This window comes from Rhipicephalus microplus, chromosome 7 (assembly GCF_043290135.1).
Source record: "Rhipicephalus microplus isolate Deutch F79 chromosome 7, USDA_Rmic, whole genome shotgun sequence".
Classification (NCBI taxonomy): Eukaryota; Metazoa; Arthropoda; class Arachnida; order Ixodida; family Ixodidae; genus Rhipicephalus; species Rhipicephalus microplus.
In genome coordinates, this window is record NC_134706.1 from 71,569,464 (window position 1) to 71,587,442 (window position 17,979).

General features: G+C 45.5%; 1 protein-coding gene across 12 annotated transcripts in view; it reads right to left on the reverse strand.

Moving 5' to 3' along the window:
• Positions 1-17,979, reverse strand: part of LOC119180142 (japanin-like-RA2) — a 318,672-nt gene that overhangs the window by 212,930 nt on the left and 87,763 nt on the right. For all 12 annotated transcript variants that reach the window (XM_075868168.1, XM_075868178.1, XM_075868175.1 and 9 more), the window contains one exon: positions 3,907-3,944. In XM_075868168.1, coding sequence (XP_075724283.1) covers positions 3,907-3,944 — 38 coding nt within the window. The remainder of the gene's footprint in view (positions 1-3,906; positions 3,945-17,979) is intronic.

Here is a 17,979-nt window from a genome sequence, read left to right on the forward strand (position 1 = left end):
AACATTGCTCACTCTAACGCGGATTGTACGATCCGGCAGATAGCTTTCAATGACACTGAACATATTACCGTGTATACCTGTGTGTGAGAGGTCTCTCAATATTCTACACCTCCACTTAGTATCGTAGGCCTTTTCCATGTCAAGAAACACAGATAAGAAAAACTGATTATTAACAAAAGCCTCACGTATGTGTGCCTCAATACGTATAAGGTGGTGGGTGGTAGATCGGCCCTCTCTAAACCCGCATTGTTATGGGTGGAGCAGTTTGTTTGTTTTTAAGTAGTGGAGTAAGCGGCAATTAATCAATTTTTTAAAGACTTTGCAGAGGCAGCTTGTTAACGCTATAGGTCTGTAACTTGATACAGTAGAGGGATCCTTTCCCTGCTTCAAAATTGGGATTATAATAGCCTCCTTCCAGGGGGAGGGGATCACACCTGAAAACCATATGTGATTATAAAGAGAGAGGAGAGTTTCTTTAGTTTAGGAGGGTAGTTCCTTAATCATCGCGTACATTACATTGTCAGAACCTGGAGTACATGTATTACAGCAGCCGAATGCTGTTCGCAGTTCTGCTAAGCAGAATGGTTCATTATATGACTCATTTCTTTTGGATTTTCTTTCTAACGTTTGTTTTTCTAATCGTGCCTTGTAATTATGGAAAGATTCAGAGTATTGTGAGGAGCTCGATATGTGTTCAAAATGTGTGCCAAGAAAGCTGGCTTGATCCTCCAAGCTTTCCCCAAGACTATTTACTAGTGGAGGGGAATACGTTTGTTGGCCCTTAATTTCCTTTACCTTATTCCACACTTTCCCCTCATCTGTGTATGAATTGATACTCGATATAAACTTTGTCCAGCTCTCTCGTCTAGCTTGTCGACGCGTTTTCCTTGCCTGCAATTGGACCCGCTTGAAATTTTCCAGGTTTTCAGCTGTAGGGGAATCGAGAAGCAACGCCCATGCTTTGTTTTGAGTGGTCCGTGCTTTCCTGCATGCGTCGTTCCACCATGGAACTCGCCGTTTAGAAAACATGCTGCTCGTTTTGGCTATACATTTAGATGCGGCATCAAGTATAAAAGCTGTAAAATAAGTCACAGCGTCATCAATGGTCAGGGCATACAGTTCAGTTCATGTCATGTGTGTAAGAGTTCTATACCCTTCCCAATCAGCTGAGTCAATCTTCCATCGAGGAACGTGTGGGCGTAGTTGATCTTTGGTCGGCGCACTCAGGATGATTGGGAACTGGTCACTCCCATAAGGGTTTTTATGAACGTTCCACTTAAAAACAGGTAAAAGGGACGGTGATGAAATGTTAAGGTCTATGGAGGAGTACGTGTTGCTTGCAAAGCTAAAATACGTAGGCTCTTTTATATTTAAAAGACGTAAACTAGAAGAGAAAAGGAGCTGCTCGATGAGACGTCTTCGCGCATCACAGTGAGCATCGCCCCACAGGACATTGTGTGCATTAAAATCACCTAGAACGAGAAACGGCTCTGGGAGTTCATCTATTAATGATTCTAGATCACGTCTGTGTAGCTGTTGATGCGGCGGTATGTACACAGAACATATGGTAATGAGTTTAATAAAAAGTACAGCTCAAATAGCCACTGCCTCAAGGGCCATTTGGAGCTTCAAATGCTGGCATGCTATACTTGCAACAGCTCTAATGGCCACACCGCCAGATGGTACGACAGCAGCCTCCCGGTCTTTTCGGAAAATAATATGTTGCCGTAGGAAGTCGTTGTGCTTCGGAGTTAAGTGTGTTTCTTGCACACATAGCACTTTCACGTTAAACCTACTCAGAAGTTCTTGGACGTCATCTAAATTTTTATGGATTCCTCTCACGTTCTACTGTATGATTTTGTCCATAGTGGAAGAAAAAAAGGAAGAAGTGCTGTGTGCAGAAACGACGGAGATTAGCTCATTTTACAGGGCCTTTGTCAGGCCCTGTAATTGGCGTTTTGTCTTTTTTGGGGCGGTCGAGAGAAGCTCGCTACCCCTTCGGCGCTTCCTGCGCCATTTGGATTAAACTGGTGTCCATAGCCTCTTGCGAGGCACTGGACGCCAGCCCTACAGACCGATCTGTACGTCGCTTAGACTTCGCCTCGATCGACGAAGTCTTGGTCCCCACCGAGCTGGGGGTCGATTAAGCCCCCTTGGCCTCGTGATTGCCCTAGCTCCTGCCAGAACTTGTAGAGGTCACTGGTGTGGACAGGCTGAATGTGGTCAGGGCAGCGCTGGCTGCTCCCGCCGTAGGGACTTGTGGCATTGGCCTCAGCACGCTACGCGCGGTCCGGGCAATTGCCAAGGGCCTTTGTGGTGCCGCCCCTTGTTGCAAATCTTCGTCCGATACCACGCCCTTCACTGTATTCATGGTACGGTGGTGCGCTCACAGAGGCGGGGATGTTTCCAAAGGCTACAAGGTGCGAGAGTTTATTGTACTGTTCCTTGTCTTTTAATTCGAGAAGTAAATCTCCACTTGCCATCTTCGTGGCCTTATTACCGGTTCCAATGGTCTCTCTCAAGCACTTGGCCACAAGGGAGGGTGAGATTGCTCTAGCTTTTTTCGATGATTGTTCGCAGTGGAGGACATGGTATTTTGGGAAAGTTTCTCTGTTTTTGGGGCAAAGTAGTGAAGTTGCGTAGGTGCGTACCTTTTTCGAGGCCCGATCAGTTAGAGGGGGGGTCGAGGATCCCATGGAATATTTTGAATTTTTCGGTAACGGCGCCTACCACCCACCACGGAGTCCAACAAGGGGACGTGGCAGAGCATATGAACATGTCTGCGCAACGCCAGCAGTACGCAATTACTATAACCCAATATGGTTTACCCTAGTTTGGATAGCCACACAAGGTTAACCCTTGCCACCAAAAAACAGAAGTAAATTTTGAGAGGAGAGAACAGGGAATATTGAAAGTGAGAGTGGAAGACAAAGATGAAGAGGAGGAGATACAGGAAAAGGCGACTGCCGGGTTCCCCTGGGTGGGTCAGCCCAGGGGTGCCGTCTACGTGAAGCCGGGGCCAAAGGGGTGTGTTGCCGTCGTTGAGAGGCCTTAAAGGTCCAATCACCCAGCATTGGCTGAACCCCTACGATCCCCTTTTCTCGGACATGGCAAAGCCACGCATGGCTAAGCATGGGAGGGAGTCGAAACACTGCCGTTAGCTCGGGTCCGTGGTGTCGCTACACACCAAACGCCTGCTTACACAGGCGACCTGCGGGGAAGCGACGTACAGTGGCCCTGGCATTAACATGTAGGGGACGCCCTAGATTTTCTTGTTCTGTACTATTTAACAGGTCGTCGAGGGAAGCAGTCCAGTCATCTCACCCGGAACTCTAAGATTGACTCCCCTCATGCACCCTAAAAACGAGAAAAGAGGGTAATGGTGCTATGACTCTCTTCGGTTATCCTTCTTACCGCTTACAAAAAATAAGCAAAAAATTGCAGACAACACTTGTTCATGCATCCCTATATTCTCGTGAAACACCTTTAGACAGACTTTCGCGTTGAAGACATCAACGCATACGTGGTACATTACAGATGGCTGGCGCTCGGTGCCGCTTGCGTACGCTGTGGGCTCTGGCGCCGCAGCTTCCTGTCAGCGCGATTGTGGCCGGCGGCGACTGCGCCTCCTTTACAGTCTCTCCTGCTTCTTTGCAGTCTGTTGTGTGTTTTGTAAACGCCGCCATCTTTCTTCATTTCAGGAAGCATGTTCTCGCTTTCTTCTCATTTCCGAAACCAAACAAGCTCATGGAGCTGCCCTGTAGAACTTTTACCTATACAACATGATGGTACTGTGACAATGCACATAGCCTTTTGGTGTGTCTCTAAATTTACTGAAGTTTTGCTATTGATATGAAACACAATTGAAGCTTTATAATAGCCCAAAAACATTCAAACAATGCTTACCGGATATGAAGGGCCTGTCATTTCATCAAATGATTCATCTGGGCGAGAATAAAAAAAGCAGTATTTAGATCACTTGAGATTTATTTATTTATTGATTTACATTTCACCTACATCACCGTGAGGCATTACGTAGGAAAGGTACACATAATAATTAACCTACATAGTTTTCAATCAAAACAATAGATTCAACAAATAAAAACAGCACTCAAAATACATTAAGAGGAAAAATACACTCGAATATTGGTGAGATGTCCTACTTCTCGTAATTAGCAAAACAACTCTTGTGAATTCGTAAATAATGTGTAGGGATGTGGGCCATCTGCCTCAAAGGACTACTGCAGGCCGTACGAAAACTCGAAAAATGTTTTTATTAGAACTGTAAAAAACTGCGGACATCATGAGTCAACACACAAATTCTTAACCTATGCCCAGGTGGGGGCACACCGCACGTGCGCACGCCAGACCATCACTGAGGGCCTGGCCACCGTGTTGGCAGGAACTTTCTGACGCGCGTGTCTGGACGACGCACGCGCCTACCACGCAATCCGCGTGAATCCCACAATGGCTGGATTTCGGATGGGGTCGAAAATGCTGTAGGCCCGTGTGCTCATATTGTCACGGGGTCGTGACGTGGCCAAAGAAAGGAGACTTCGTGTTGGGATTTAACTGTTTATTTGGGCGTACCTGTGCCCGGTAAACGGAAAGTCCAATTACAGCAGTAGTTTTGCACAGATAGCAGTCTCGGACTGATAGCGGCGAACGGAGCGTCGGCCTTCGATCAACAACTGACAAGCGGCGAAGCGCGTCGGCATTTATACTCTTGCCGTCGAATGTTCTAGCGTTATCGCTGGCGGTGGCCTAGGTTCCAGAACAGTCTGTACCGTTCGCACAGTGGGCGTGATCTTATCGAAATGATCTACTACAGTCCGGAACCTTCTCGAAAACTGCAGGCGCGGTTTGCGCTGAGAATCGTGTGGTGTTTTGGGATGATAACAAAAGCTTGCGAAATGAAACGTGGCATTGCCCCCATCTGAAGAAAAGGCATCATCCCGATGCTTTAACTAAAGATGAAAGTACAATAATAATGCAAGAAAGTACAATGAATAAATTACGATACAACAATAATACAAAAAAAACACTGGTTCAGTTCGTTAACGCGCATGAAACGGCTTGAGGCGCGCGACATGGACGACTTCAGGTTGCGATCGGCGTCGTTGAGAGTTCGTGATGCCGTCGGGGACAACCTCGTAATCAAGTGGGCCGAGACGTCGAACCACCCTGTACGGTCCGAAGTACCATCGCAGAAGCTTTTCACTTAGTCCACGTCGGCGTATCGGCGTCCACACCCAAACACGTTCACCGGGTTGGTATTCCACGAAGCGTCGTCGAAGGTTGTAACGGTGGCTGGCGGTCGTCTGTTGATTCTTGATACGAAGACGCGCATGTTGTCGGGCTTCTTCGGCGCGTTGAAGGTACTCGCTCACATCGAGGGTTTCTTCGTCGGTGACGTTGGGTAACATGGCGTCGAGCGTCGTTGCCGTGCTCCTTCCGTAAACCAATTTGTATGAAGATATCTGCGTCGTCTCCTGCACCGCCGTGTTATATGCGAAGGTCACATACGGAAGAATGGCGTCCCACGTCTTGTGTTCGACATCGACGTACATTGACAGCATGTCGGCGATCGTCTTGTTAAGCCGCTCGGTGAGGCCGTTGGTCTGTGGGTGGTACGCTGTCGTCCGGCGGTGGTTTGTTTGGCTCTATGCCAAGATCGCTTGAGTTAAGTCGGCAGTGAATGCAGTTCCTCTGTCGGTGATAAGGACCTCCGGGGCGCCGTGACGTAGGACGATATTTTCGACGAAAAACTTAGCTACCTCGGATGCACTGCCTTTTGGCAGTGCTTTTGCCTCGGCGTAGCGGGTGAGGTAGTCGGTAGCTACAACGATCCACTTGTTTCCGAAAGCCGACGTCGGGAACGGCCCCAGTATGTCCATACCAATCTGCTGGAAAGGTCGGCAAGGTGGATCAATTGGCTGCAGAAGTCCCGCTGGCCTTGTCGGCGGTGTCTTGCGTCGCTGACAGTCTTGGCATGCCCTCACATAACGAGTGACGTCGGTGGTAAGACGTGGCCAGTAGTACCTTTCTTGTATCCTCGCGAGCGTGTGAGAAACACCGAGGTGCCCTGCCATCGGATCGTCGCGCAGGGCCTGCAGGAGCTCTGGTCGCAGAGCTGAAGGCACCACAAGGAGGTACTTAGCTCGAAGCGGTGAAAAGTTTTTCTTTTGTAGAAGACCGTTTCGTAGACAGAACGACGCAAGTGCGCGCTTGAATACCTTCGGGACTTCGGCGGTCCTGCCTTCGAGGTATTCTATTAGGGCCTTAAGTTCCGCGTCGGCCCGCTGTCGTTTAGCGAAGTCGTCGGTAGTTATTGTTCCCAAGAAGCACTCGTCATCCGGGTCGTCGGGTAGCGGTTGGTCGACAGGCGCACGAGAGAAACAGTCGCCGTCGGAGTGTTTTTTGCCGGACTTGTAAATGACAGTTATGTCATACTCCTGAAGTCTCAGGCTCCATCTTGCGAGGCGACCTGAGAGTCCTTCAAGGTGGCTAGCCAACACAAGGCGTGGTGGTCGCTGACAACTTTGAAGAGCTGCCGTAAAGGCAGAAATTTCGACGTAGCCCAGATGATGGCGAGGCACTCCTTTTTTGTTGTGGAATAATTTGCTTCTGCTTTGGATAGCGATCGGCTGGCGTAACTAATAACCCTTTCAAGTCCGTCAGCCCTCTGCACAAGAACGGCGCCAAGACCTACGCTGCTTGCATCAGTATGTATTTCTGTCTCGGCGAATTCGTCGAATTGGGCAAGTAACGAAGGCGTCTGGAGGCGATGTTTAAGCTCCTGGAAAGCGTGTTCCTGTGGCGTTTCCCACTTGAACTCCACGTCGGCCTTGGTAAGGTTAGTGAGAGGGTCGGCGATGCGGGCGAAGCTTTTCACGAACCGCCTATAGTAGGCGCACAGCCCCAGAAATCGGCGCGCGGCCTTCTTCTCAGTGGGCGGCGGGAAGTCGGCGATGGCGGCTGTTTTCCATGGATCAGGACGAACTCCAGACTTGCTTTTAACGTGTCCAGAAACAAGAGCTCCTCATACGCAAATCTGCACTTTTCTGGCGTCAGTGTGAGTCCGGACGTCTTGCTTGCTTGAAGTACAGCTTCAAGGCACCGAAGATGCTTGTCAAAACTCGAGGAAAACACGACGACATCGTCCAAGTACACAAGGCAAGTCTGCCACTTCAATCCTGCCAGTACTGTATCCATAACGCGTTGAAAAGTTGCAGGCGCTGAGTAAAAGCCGAAGGGCATCACCTTAAACTCGAAGAGGCCGTCTGGTGTTATAAACGCCGTCTTCTCTCGGTCTCTTTCGTCGACTTTGATTTGCCAATAGCCAGTCTTGAGGTCCATTGAAGAAAAGTACTTGGCGTTATGGAGCCGATCAAGTGCATAGTCTATTCGTGGGAGAGGATACACGTCCTTTCTTGTGATTTTGTTCAGGCGGCAATAATCGACGCAGAAACGTAAGGTCCCATCCTTTTTCTTCACTAACACCACGGGGGATGCCCATGGACTCTTGGACGGCTGGATAATGTCATCCCACAGCATTTCATCAACTTGTCTCTTCATGGCCTCACGTTCTCGCGTCGAAACCCTGTACGGACTCTGACGGAGTGGTCTGGCATTTTCTTCGGTTATGATTCGATGTTTCGTGATTGGGGTCTGCAGAATTTTCGATGACAACGAAAAGCAATCTTCGTATTGCAGGAGCAGGGCCTTGAGCTGTTCTTGCTTATCGTTCGGAAGTCTGGGATTGACGTCGAAAGCTATGGTAGGGGCTTGGTTCCTCTGAGCAGGTTCCGCAGAATCGGTGAGGGCGAAAGCACTGGTGGCTTTGACAATTTCTTCGATGTAAGCGACCGTTGTTCCTTTGTTCACAAGTTTGTACTCATTGCTGAAATTCGTGAGCATAACCGTTGCTTTGCCTCCCCGCCGCTCTGCAATTCCTCTTGCGACGCAAATATTTCGGGTGACCAACAGATGCTGACTGCCTTCAACGACGCCTTCCAAGTCAGGTGATTTAGGAGCGCCGACTGAGATAATGACGCTTGAGCGAGGCGAAATGGTGACTTGTTCTTCCAGCACATTCAAGGCATGGTGTCCTGACGGCGTGCGCGGCGGTAGTGCTACTTCTGTGGATAACGTTATCGACTTTGTTTTTAGGTTGATGACAGCACCATGGAGGCATAAGAAGTCCATGCCAAGGATGACATCTCTCGAGCAACGCTGTAGGACTACGAAGTCTGTAGGATAAATAAGGCCGTTAATGGTGACTCTCGCTGTGCAGATTTCTGCAGGTGTTACGAGATGACATCCGGTTGTGCAGATTTCAGGGCCTTTCCAAGCTGTCCTAACTTTCTTTAACTTTGCAGCGAACGACCCACTGATGACAGAATAGTCGGCTCCAGTATCGACGAGAGCGGTCACACTGTGGCCGTCGATAAGAACGTCGATGTCGCTAGTTCGCCGTCTCGCATTACAGTTAGGGCGTGGTGTCGGGTCACGGTGCGTCGGCTTGTTCCGCTGCTTCCATGCTGCGTCGTCAGGCGACCTCCGGTAAGTGAGCTTTCGCCGCCAGGCCTTTGCCTGGTTGGCATTATGTTCGGAAAGCTCCGTCGCGGCGTCGTCGTCGTCGGAGGGTCTTCGGTAGTTCGTCGCACAGCAACCGCACCTCCACCGGTTGCTGCCCTTAGTTTCCCGGATACGGGCTAGGAGACCGGCCCCGCGTTGGGCCGGAGTACTGCCGGGGGTGCGGTGACATGCGGCGGCTGGGCGACGGCGAACGGGAAGGACTTCGGGTTGTTCATTGAGTTCCTGTCAGGTAGTCGGCGACGTCACGTGGTCGTTCTCCTGGCTGTGGACGCAGTGCATTGACGGCGAAGCCACGCAGTCCCATCTGTCGGTACTGGCAACGGCGGTATGTGTGTCCGGCCTCGCCGCAGTGGTAGCAGAGCGGGCGATGGTCAGGGGGGCGCCAGACGTCAGTCTTCCTTGGTGTACTGTGCTGGGCCGCTGGCGAACGGTATGACGTCGGTGGGGGTGGTGGCGTCGGTGGCGTCTGTCGACGGAAGTGCGACGGGGCGGCGTTTTGGCGTGGACGGGGAGGAGCGTTGTGGCGCACTGCAGCGGCGTAGCTCATAGTTTCTGGCTCGGGCAGCGGTGTCCAGGCGCGGTGACCAGGCGCGGTAGTTTCTTTGCCCTGCCAACCCTCCCTGCTTAGCTTCCAGCGCTTTCGTCGGGACGAGAGAAGAGATAATGCAGTAGCAGCATGCGAGAAACCTTTGTAACTCCACTCGCACTAGACGGTATCTTAAAGTTTTTGCGGCGTTGAATTCGTGAAGCAATAAACTCTTTTAGTGAAATCATTCAATGGATACTCAAAAAAGTGTTTCTGGGCCCCTTTAACCCTTTTTTGACAAATGTAACGATGAAAACGAGCCCATTCCGCGATAATAGCGCGCACTCGTCAAATCTACTGTGTGCATGTTTGTGTACGTGTCTCTCTGCGTGTGAAAACATATGAATAAGTGTGCACTTAGTAATTGAAGGGTGCACTAAGGACCAAATTTTGCTATCGCGTTCAGCTCTTGAAGGCGAAGCTTGAGGGTGCCGCAATTTTTTTTCTATCTCTGGTTTTTCAATTACTTTAACCCCTTTTATTTTTGTGTATACGTTACATATCGTACTCGTCTGAGTTTTCTCTCTGCCTTTTTTACAAGGCTTTGTATTTAAAACTTCATTGAAGCATAGTGTGGCCAATCCCTCTTGTGGGAATACGCCAATGTTTTTTAGGTGACAAAAAAGTATAAAAAGGTTTTAGTGATGGTTTTCGGATATCTCATTATTCACTGGAAGACAAACATTGACATAGAGGTGCTTTGAAAACCTGGGGTTCATTACCAGGTCCTTCAAATATTGATTTTTTTAATAGATACCTTGGAGAAAAGCCCTAACTTCACATAGTTGGCCTTGCCCAAAGACAAAACTGCGTTTAGAATTGGCGGTAAGCAGTGTTTAGGTTGTCGGTGATTTTGTTCCTGTACGTTATATTACCAGTCTTTCACTACTTTTCACGACGAACGTGTTTTATGCCCGGGTTCATAAAAATTTCTAAAAATTAATTGACGCGGCTTCGGTGCTATTATTGTTCACTGACCATGGAAATGACGATTAGTATATCGATTCGCCTAGGCTTCGTACTTGCGGGCTTTCAATCGCACTTATGGCTTTTTTTATGGCTGAGGTTCAATTTTAAGTAAAATATAAGAAAAAGTGTTCTGAACTTTGTTACGGGTTGAAATTGGTGAGCCTAAATAGGGTAGCGAAGCGTAACTGATATAGTATTGCTGATTGTTGTTTTGCGACATAACAGCTTGAAGGCATGCAAAGCCAAGGGCAACGTAAAGTAGGAAGATTAGGCAAATCCGCGTACTACCCAGAAACCCTATGCTCGCTGAAGCATCATGCGTAGCAGCTTCCTTCAACACTTGCACCAAAGTTCGCTCTGGTGTATATAAAAAAACACTATGCCGAGGTTCACCACAAATTTGTGACGTATTTTTCTCACAGATATGACGTTGCGAAATAGTTACTAAATGTATAAAAGAAAAAAACGAGAACAAAATGTTCCGCTGCAAGGCGTCGAATTAGCGACCTCGCGCTCCACAGCGTGCGACACTACCCACTAAGCTACTCAGTGGCCATACTCTGGCATGCGAATGGCGAGCTATTTATATACACCAGGCACTGCTGGCGGTCTTTCGAGCTCGACACTTCGGCAAGTTTTCGTCATTGTTAGCGAGCTGGCATGACGAGCGCACGTTGTGGGCACGCGCTCTAAAGGTCGTTGTGCCTCGCCACCCCGCTCGTGGATGTGCCCGCGTCTCTCCACATGGCGTGGTCAAAGTGCGAATAGATGATATCTTGCATAGTGGCTTCCTCGCGCGCGGGCTTATCTCGCGATTTGGGTGTTGTATACCTCTTCTGCTTCCACCGCAAAAAAAGCAGGCTTTGAAATTGCAGTGTTGAAGCCATCATGAACGTCACTTCACTCGTCACCGTGGCTGCGTTTACTGAAGGAGCACGCTGCCAACACACGAAGAAGTAAGAATGGTGACCAGTGTTCGTACTCGTCCAGGTGCATAATTTTATGTTCGTTTCGTACACCTTTCTGTTTGAGCAGCGTGCTTGAGTGTCGAGTTGTGACAGCTGTTTGTCCACACTCATCGCACGTATATGCTCCTTTCGCGCATGCTTTCTGCTTGAAGTACGTGCTGTGACTTTTGAGCTGCAGTCGCTTTTCGTGCGACATTGCAATTGGTTACTGCAGCATTCATTCCTTCGCTCTTGTGGCGAAACCATGCACAAGGAAGTTTAACTGCCTTTGAGAAGACAGTTTTCACTTGCACTTTATATCAATTTCTAAATGAAGGTACCAAGCACGTTTCTATTTTTATGGAGTCATCTGCAATTCTGTCATCATTTTCCCTGGAATACTCTTTTTCTGGCTTCTTCTCAACTACGCAATTGTCCTCCTCGCGCTGTCTTGCTTTTCGTACGCTCTAGCTATGCCATGTTCTTTTAGCAACGTTCTGTGGAAATGCCTGGATAGCCGAGTGCTTGCGAAGCCAATCTTCGGGTTGTGGTCGTGCTGGATTGAAGCTCGCCTTGTGATGAACTTTTTCCGCCGAAAGCTCTGTGTCTTTACAGCTTCACCACAAGCCGGAGCAATCACCACAAATGTTTGACAGTGAAGCTAAAAAATTGAAGGCCGTAATAATGAAGTAGAGGACTAGCAGGCCAGGCTTTTCCCTCAGGGAGTACGTGTGGCGAATCTGTGACATTGGTGGTTGCTGGTATACGCAAAGGGCTGACGGGTTTCTTTTCACAGCAAGGTGGTGGCGTTGCGGTGATGGCGTGTGTGGTTGAGGTGGTGGCATTGCTGTCTTTATCAGAAACGACATTGAATATACAACGCTGCCTGATGTTTTTGAAACAGAGTCTGTCTGGTGTAGTATCAGGGTATGCGACGTGTTTATAGTGATTGGATCTGTTTACCAGCCACCAAATAAAGATGACCCTTGCATATTGGCAATCACGGACTATATCGTTAAGCAGAGACTTCTTGACAGCAAACTGATCCTATGCCGGGACGTCAATGTACCCCACATTAAATGGGAGTCCATTACCACGACTTGTCGTGACAAAGTTCTCTGTAACGCAATGATTGACTTCACTGTATCCCAAGATTTTACCCAAGTTGTTCAAAGTCCCACCAGATGTGGTTCAATCCTGGAGCTTGTTTTCGTTACAGCCGACCTACTGAATGATGATTCAGAGTGCAAGGTTGTAAAAGGTATCTCGGATCACAATGCAGTCTTTGCCCAACTGTCTATTTAATACGAACTTAAGAAACCAGAATACAAAGTTCTTACTGATTTCTCATGTGCCAACATTGAAGGTGTACTTTCACTGCTAGCAGATCCTTATGCAAACTTTCTTCTTTCCAGCAACAGTTGTGGTGTAAATGAGTTGGTGGAACACTTTGGCACGATTGTGCCTGATTGCATATCTGAATTCGTGCCAAACTAATGCGTGAAGCGCAATCTTAAACACCCATGGTCTAACCGAGAATCAATACAGTGTATTCGTCACATAAAGCGACTACGTCGCCGATGTCGCTCCAATCCAAACCACCAATTCACTCTGTGTACGTTAAAGGCAACACTCAAAAATAAAATGCACGAAGCTAGAGATTTCTATTACAATAACACGCTGTCAACATTCATGAGGGAAAATCCGACCAAATTTTGGAAGATAATTATTCCACCCTCCAGGAGAACCTGCTCTTTCATTATTGAAAACGCGATATGTTCAGATGCTCAGATGATCTCGAAGGCCTTCAATAGTTATTTTAAGTCTTTTTTATTGCTGATAACGGCAATGTTGCTTGTTTTGTCGCACCCTCTGTATCGATAGCTATTTCGGATATTGAGTTAAGTTGCTCTGGAGTTCGTATTCTCCCTACTGAAACGTTTCGTATGATGCGGAGACCTCAAGTACGGAAACATTTAATTTCGAAGACGTATGATGCGGACTCCGCATTTTATGGAAGGACGTATGATGTGGACTCCGCATTTTACGGAGAGACGCATGAGCCGGACTCCGCATTTTATTGAAGGACGTATCATGCAGACAAACTGAAATGTGTGCATTTTACGTCCGAATCTAGTGCAAAGCAATATAATGTGTAAATTGAATAGACACCAACATCTTGAGTACATGCAATACTGTGTACAAATCACAATATTTCTTAAATATGCATGATGAGGGATTGAATCATCGGCTACTTTCTAATTGTCGTGTTGCGGAAACAAAATTAGCTTTTAACTAAAATACGTTACAAAGCTACTCAATTAACATGCTAGTGATCATAAATGGTGGTTACATTGCAACACATTAGAGCAGTGTTCTATGCAAGACTTAAAGAACTTTTAAAGTTAATATTTGCAATAGAGAAGCAATATTATACACATCAGCCCTGCTACAATCAATATATTTTTTCATTTGTCTGTATGCTTCAGCTGTGAATAGCGACATTGCAGTGTTGATGGTACACAAATGAGGCGACTACACCGTCATTTCACAAGCTCCACCTAAGCCGCAGGATGGTGGCACAAAACACAATGTAACAGAAATTTTGGAATGAAATCTTTGAACACAAATAATAATCATAGCACTGTGAAGTGTGGCGCTGTGTTTATCTCATGAACGCCTTGTGGAGATCGGCGAAATGCTGCTTGAGGCTCCGGCACCACTGTAGATTTGGGAGGTCACTGCCACAGAACTTATGTGGCTTTCATAGGCACCTGGAAATGTAAATAATTGGCACAAATAATGTCAGAGACACATGTTAGCACCTTAGTTCACATGCACAAGAAATATAACACACAGAATGAAACTGAAAATGTAAGGCACACAATCCTTCATGTTATGCATATGTGAAAAATAGAAGAAATAGGTGTATAAATTAGTTCTGCCACATTAAAGAAAACAGCATGCTTATCACAGTGAAAATAACTAGGTTGTCACGACTTTCAATGCTAGAGATAATCTATTGATATGTCCTTATAGAATTATGATTTAAATGCTTCCTGCACAGTAAAACTTTAGGAACTACCAGCGAAAGCTCTCAATGTACATTTAATAGTTCGTGCATGTACATCTGCTGCCTTTATACTATACAGTTCGTGCACAAAATTGGCATCTTGAACAATTTTGAGAGGTAAACCTATGCAAATTATTAAGGTTGAATTCACCATGGAAGCAAGCAGGATCAGGCATGTGTCATTAAAAATCTGTGCAATCCAGACAACTATAACCGAATTGCCCAGAAATAGGGGGGCAAGAGTAACAGAAATCCGGCTGCTGACCCGCAGGTCGAGGTATCGAATCCCGGCTGCATTTCTGATGGAGGCAGAAATGCTGTAGGCACATGTGCTCACATTTGGGTGCACGTTAAAGAACCCCAAGTAGTCGAAATTTCCAGAGCCCTCCACTACGGCATCTCTCATAATCATATAGTGGTTTTGGGACGTGAAACTCCAGATATCAATCAAGAATAACAGAAATAAACTGCCAACAGAAAAGTTGGGTGCATGGGCTATCTGAAAGTGCTTACACCTTACTACATACCGCCTGCTCATTCCATTTTGAATACCGATATTGAAAATAACTGCTCTATTAGGAATGTAAAAGGTAAGGTAAAACTGAATGACTGTATAAAAAGTGACCCTATTATGACATCACGTTTTCTTATAACAAAATTGACTAAGACTCTGAAATATCATTATGCAAGAAAAAATCTTCAAAAGAACAATCAAGTTTGAAGTTACAATTTTTAATATGGCTACTATGACTATAACCGAGAAATCCACCTCAACATGGCTAATGTTAGTTTCTAAGGGTTATGTTCACTAGACAATGAACTATACCACAAAAAGCACAGCTTTCAGACAAATCACCATAAAAAAAGAGAGCAGAGCTTTTTGTTATTACGTACGATGCTTTTAAAATGGTATTTTTACCTCTACTTGCCACTTTTCATCTAAGTAACTGGTGTGAAACAATTTAGCTGAAAGTGCACTGTGCCTCTAAAACCTGTTGGTTCAACCTGAATTTCTAAAAAATGGTGAAGCTTGCACTAAATTAGGCTCCACAAGCGTTGGAACAGCGAGAGTGCATGACTTTTAGGACTACTTTGGTTACTTGTGTTTTGTTTTTGGGCCTAAGCATAAAGACAAGGGCTTAATTGAATTTGGGCTAACAAACAAATGCTTTCGAAATTGCCCGAGCGTCAAAGGATGCTGAGACATTTGTTGTTTTTCCCACTGGGCTATTCTGCACCAAACATTCAAACCATACTGCCTGGCGACCATCACAGATATATAGTTTTAAAAATGATGGTAATTTACTCTTTTGAAAATAGTTATTCGCACAATAATTTTGAAGAGAAAAAAGTAGTGGTCACGTGGGTAGCTTCAGATTTTCGCGGAATGTCTTGCGGGTGTTATTTGTGAGAAAAATTTAAATGTACCGCTTTTTCTTGCCATATCAAAATTGATCTACATATTAAGTGAAGGTGCTTTTTAAAGTATTTGAAGTCGAGTAACATTAGTGCAATTTATCCGCTACATAGGCTTTGAGGAATTCAGCCATACTATTTTTTGTTTGCATTTCTTTTATGGCAATACTGCACTTTGTATGAATATTTGAGCCACAAATACTCAATCCACAGAAGTTATATTTCACGAAAAAAAGCAATGTTAGGTCCAGATTACAAATATCACTATAGAATTGTTTTTGTTCACATTGAGATGCAATTTAAACAAGGTGTTTGTCTAATGGAAAATTACTTTTATGTGTAAGTTGAAAGCAAATAAACAGTTCTTGTTATATGGCAAGTGTTATCATTACAATTTTTGTTTCAATGAGGAAAATGATTTTTGAAGTCTCCTTTGAGGGCCATGGGGAACTTTGAAACGGAAGCTGTCGTAGGTCAAATGCAGAAAATAGCCATCATTAGGAAACTTCAAAAATTAATTTATTCTTTAAAACAAAGTGTAATCATATATCTTGCCATATAAAGAGAACTACTTCCTTGCTTTTGATTTGGCAAAAAAATTGCACTAATATTACTGAGCTTCATGCAGTACACACAATCACCTTTATTTCATGCCTAGACCGAATTTGGTGTAGAAGAGGCAGTATTTTTGAAATACTTTTTTTTTACGCTTTACAAACAACAACCAGACGACATCCTGGGCAGACCAGAAGGCACTAGGTGGCCTGATATCTTGTTCTCTGCGATAGATTTTATCATGTTGCTGTTTTATACAGTAAACGAGCACAATTTTTTTTTTCAAAACACATTTAGAAAGGTTGGCAAAATTGCTGGGATGTTTGATGTGGAATAACCTCACTGCTAGCATTTACTTTCGAAGCTCAAGCTATCACCTCTCTGTTAGTGCCTTCCTTACATACAATGCCTGCATAGCAAAAAAAGAAAAGCAGGTCTGACAAGGTTCACAAGGCAAGATATTCTCATCTTGAATAAATTCATTACCATAAACAGCAGCAAAATAACATTCATTTTGAGTAGTCCAAGACACAAGCTATATACCAGTATACTAAGAGACAAGTGCAAACTTTTCATTTGATCATGTGTGGTGATAGACAGGAAGCGCTTATTGCAAGACTGATCAGCCTGTAATTAACTGAATGGGGTACAATGTACTGTTCAATCCAACACCACATAAGCATCTTTGCTACAGCAAAGCCATGAGTCATTGATTCGTGCACTAGATGGGACAATGCAAATGTAACAAAAAAGATGAAGAAAGAAAACAAAGGAAAAAAAGAAGAAAAGGGGGATGCAAAGTAGGAGCAGTGTAACACACTACTTTTAGTTTGCATCCCCCTTATCTTTCTTCTTTTTCCTTCTTTTCTTTCTTTTACCTTTTTTTGCTTCTATTACCCCCAACCTCTGACAAGAGTACACTTTGTATCATCGCAACCTAACTTGGAAGGAAGCAAGGGCTGCACTCTTCTGCGGTATAGGTTTTTTTTTTCAGACAAACATTTCCAACAGGCAAACATGCCTACACCAAAAGATGATCTCATTACTAACCCCATATAAACCAACACGCCAAGGATGATATGGTGACTTCTGAAAAATAGGTCCTCCTATCGCAACATCGGCCAGCCTGTCTGAGGCACTTCCACTGTTCACCCTGATTACCCGACTAGATGCTTCTATCTGTCGACTCGCATCTTTATTTTCGATAACACTAAGACGAGCTTACATTGATGAATACGCACAAAAGTTTAGTGATGTATCATTCACCAGATTGAGCAACTGTGTCAAAAAATTATTGATAGCTTGCTTCCTGGCTTTTTATACTAACAGTGCTTGAAGTAGCCTGAAACTGCGTAATGTCTTCTATGCACATGAGCCAGATTGACAGCGTAATGCACAACATGCTGAAAAATATTGCGAGAAACATGATAACGCCAAAATGACCAGCAACCCAAATTTCTTGCTGTACATGTTTATAAAATGTTCATGTACACCCAAATGAGGTGCTTATCATACAAGCTGAAAAAACCTACAAGTAGGGCCTTGGGGCCTTCTGTAAGTAGACGTGTAGCATTTTTTCTGAGGAGGGCTTTATACCCATAAGTGAGGAAGAAAACTCCTCCACAATGAAGAATGTTGGCAGCTATCAGTTATAGAAAAAATAATGCAGCTAATCTTTCCTGACACATCTGTACATTTAGAGAGGTGACGAAGCTTCTGTCTTTTGTGGCAGTAACTCCAACAGGAACAGCGCGAAAATTGGCACTACTTGGCTAGACAAATGTCCAAACATGCCTGCCCGACTCCCTCTAGCCATCCCGGCTGAATCTGAC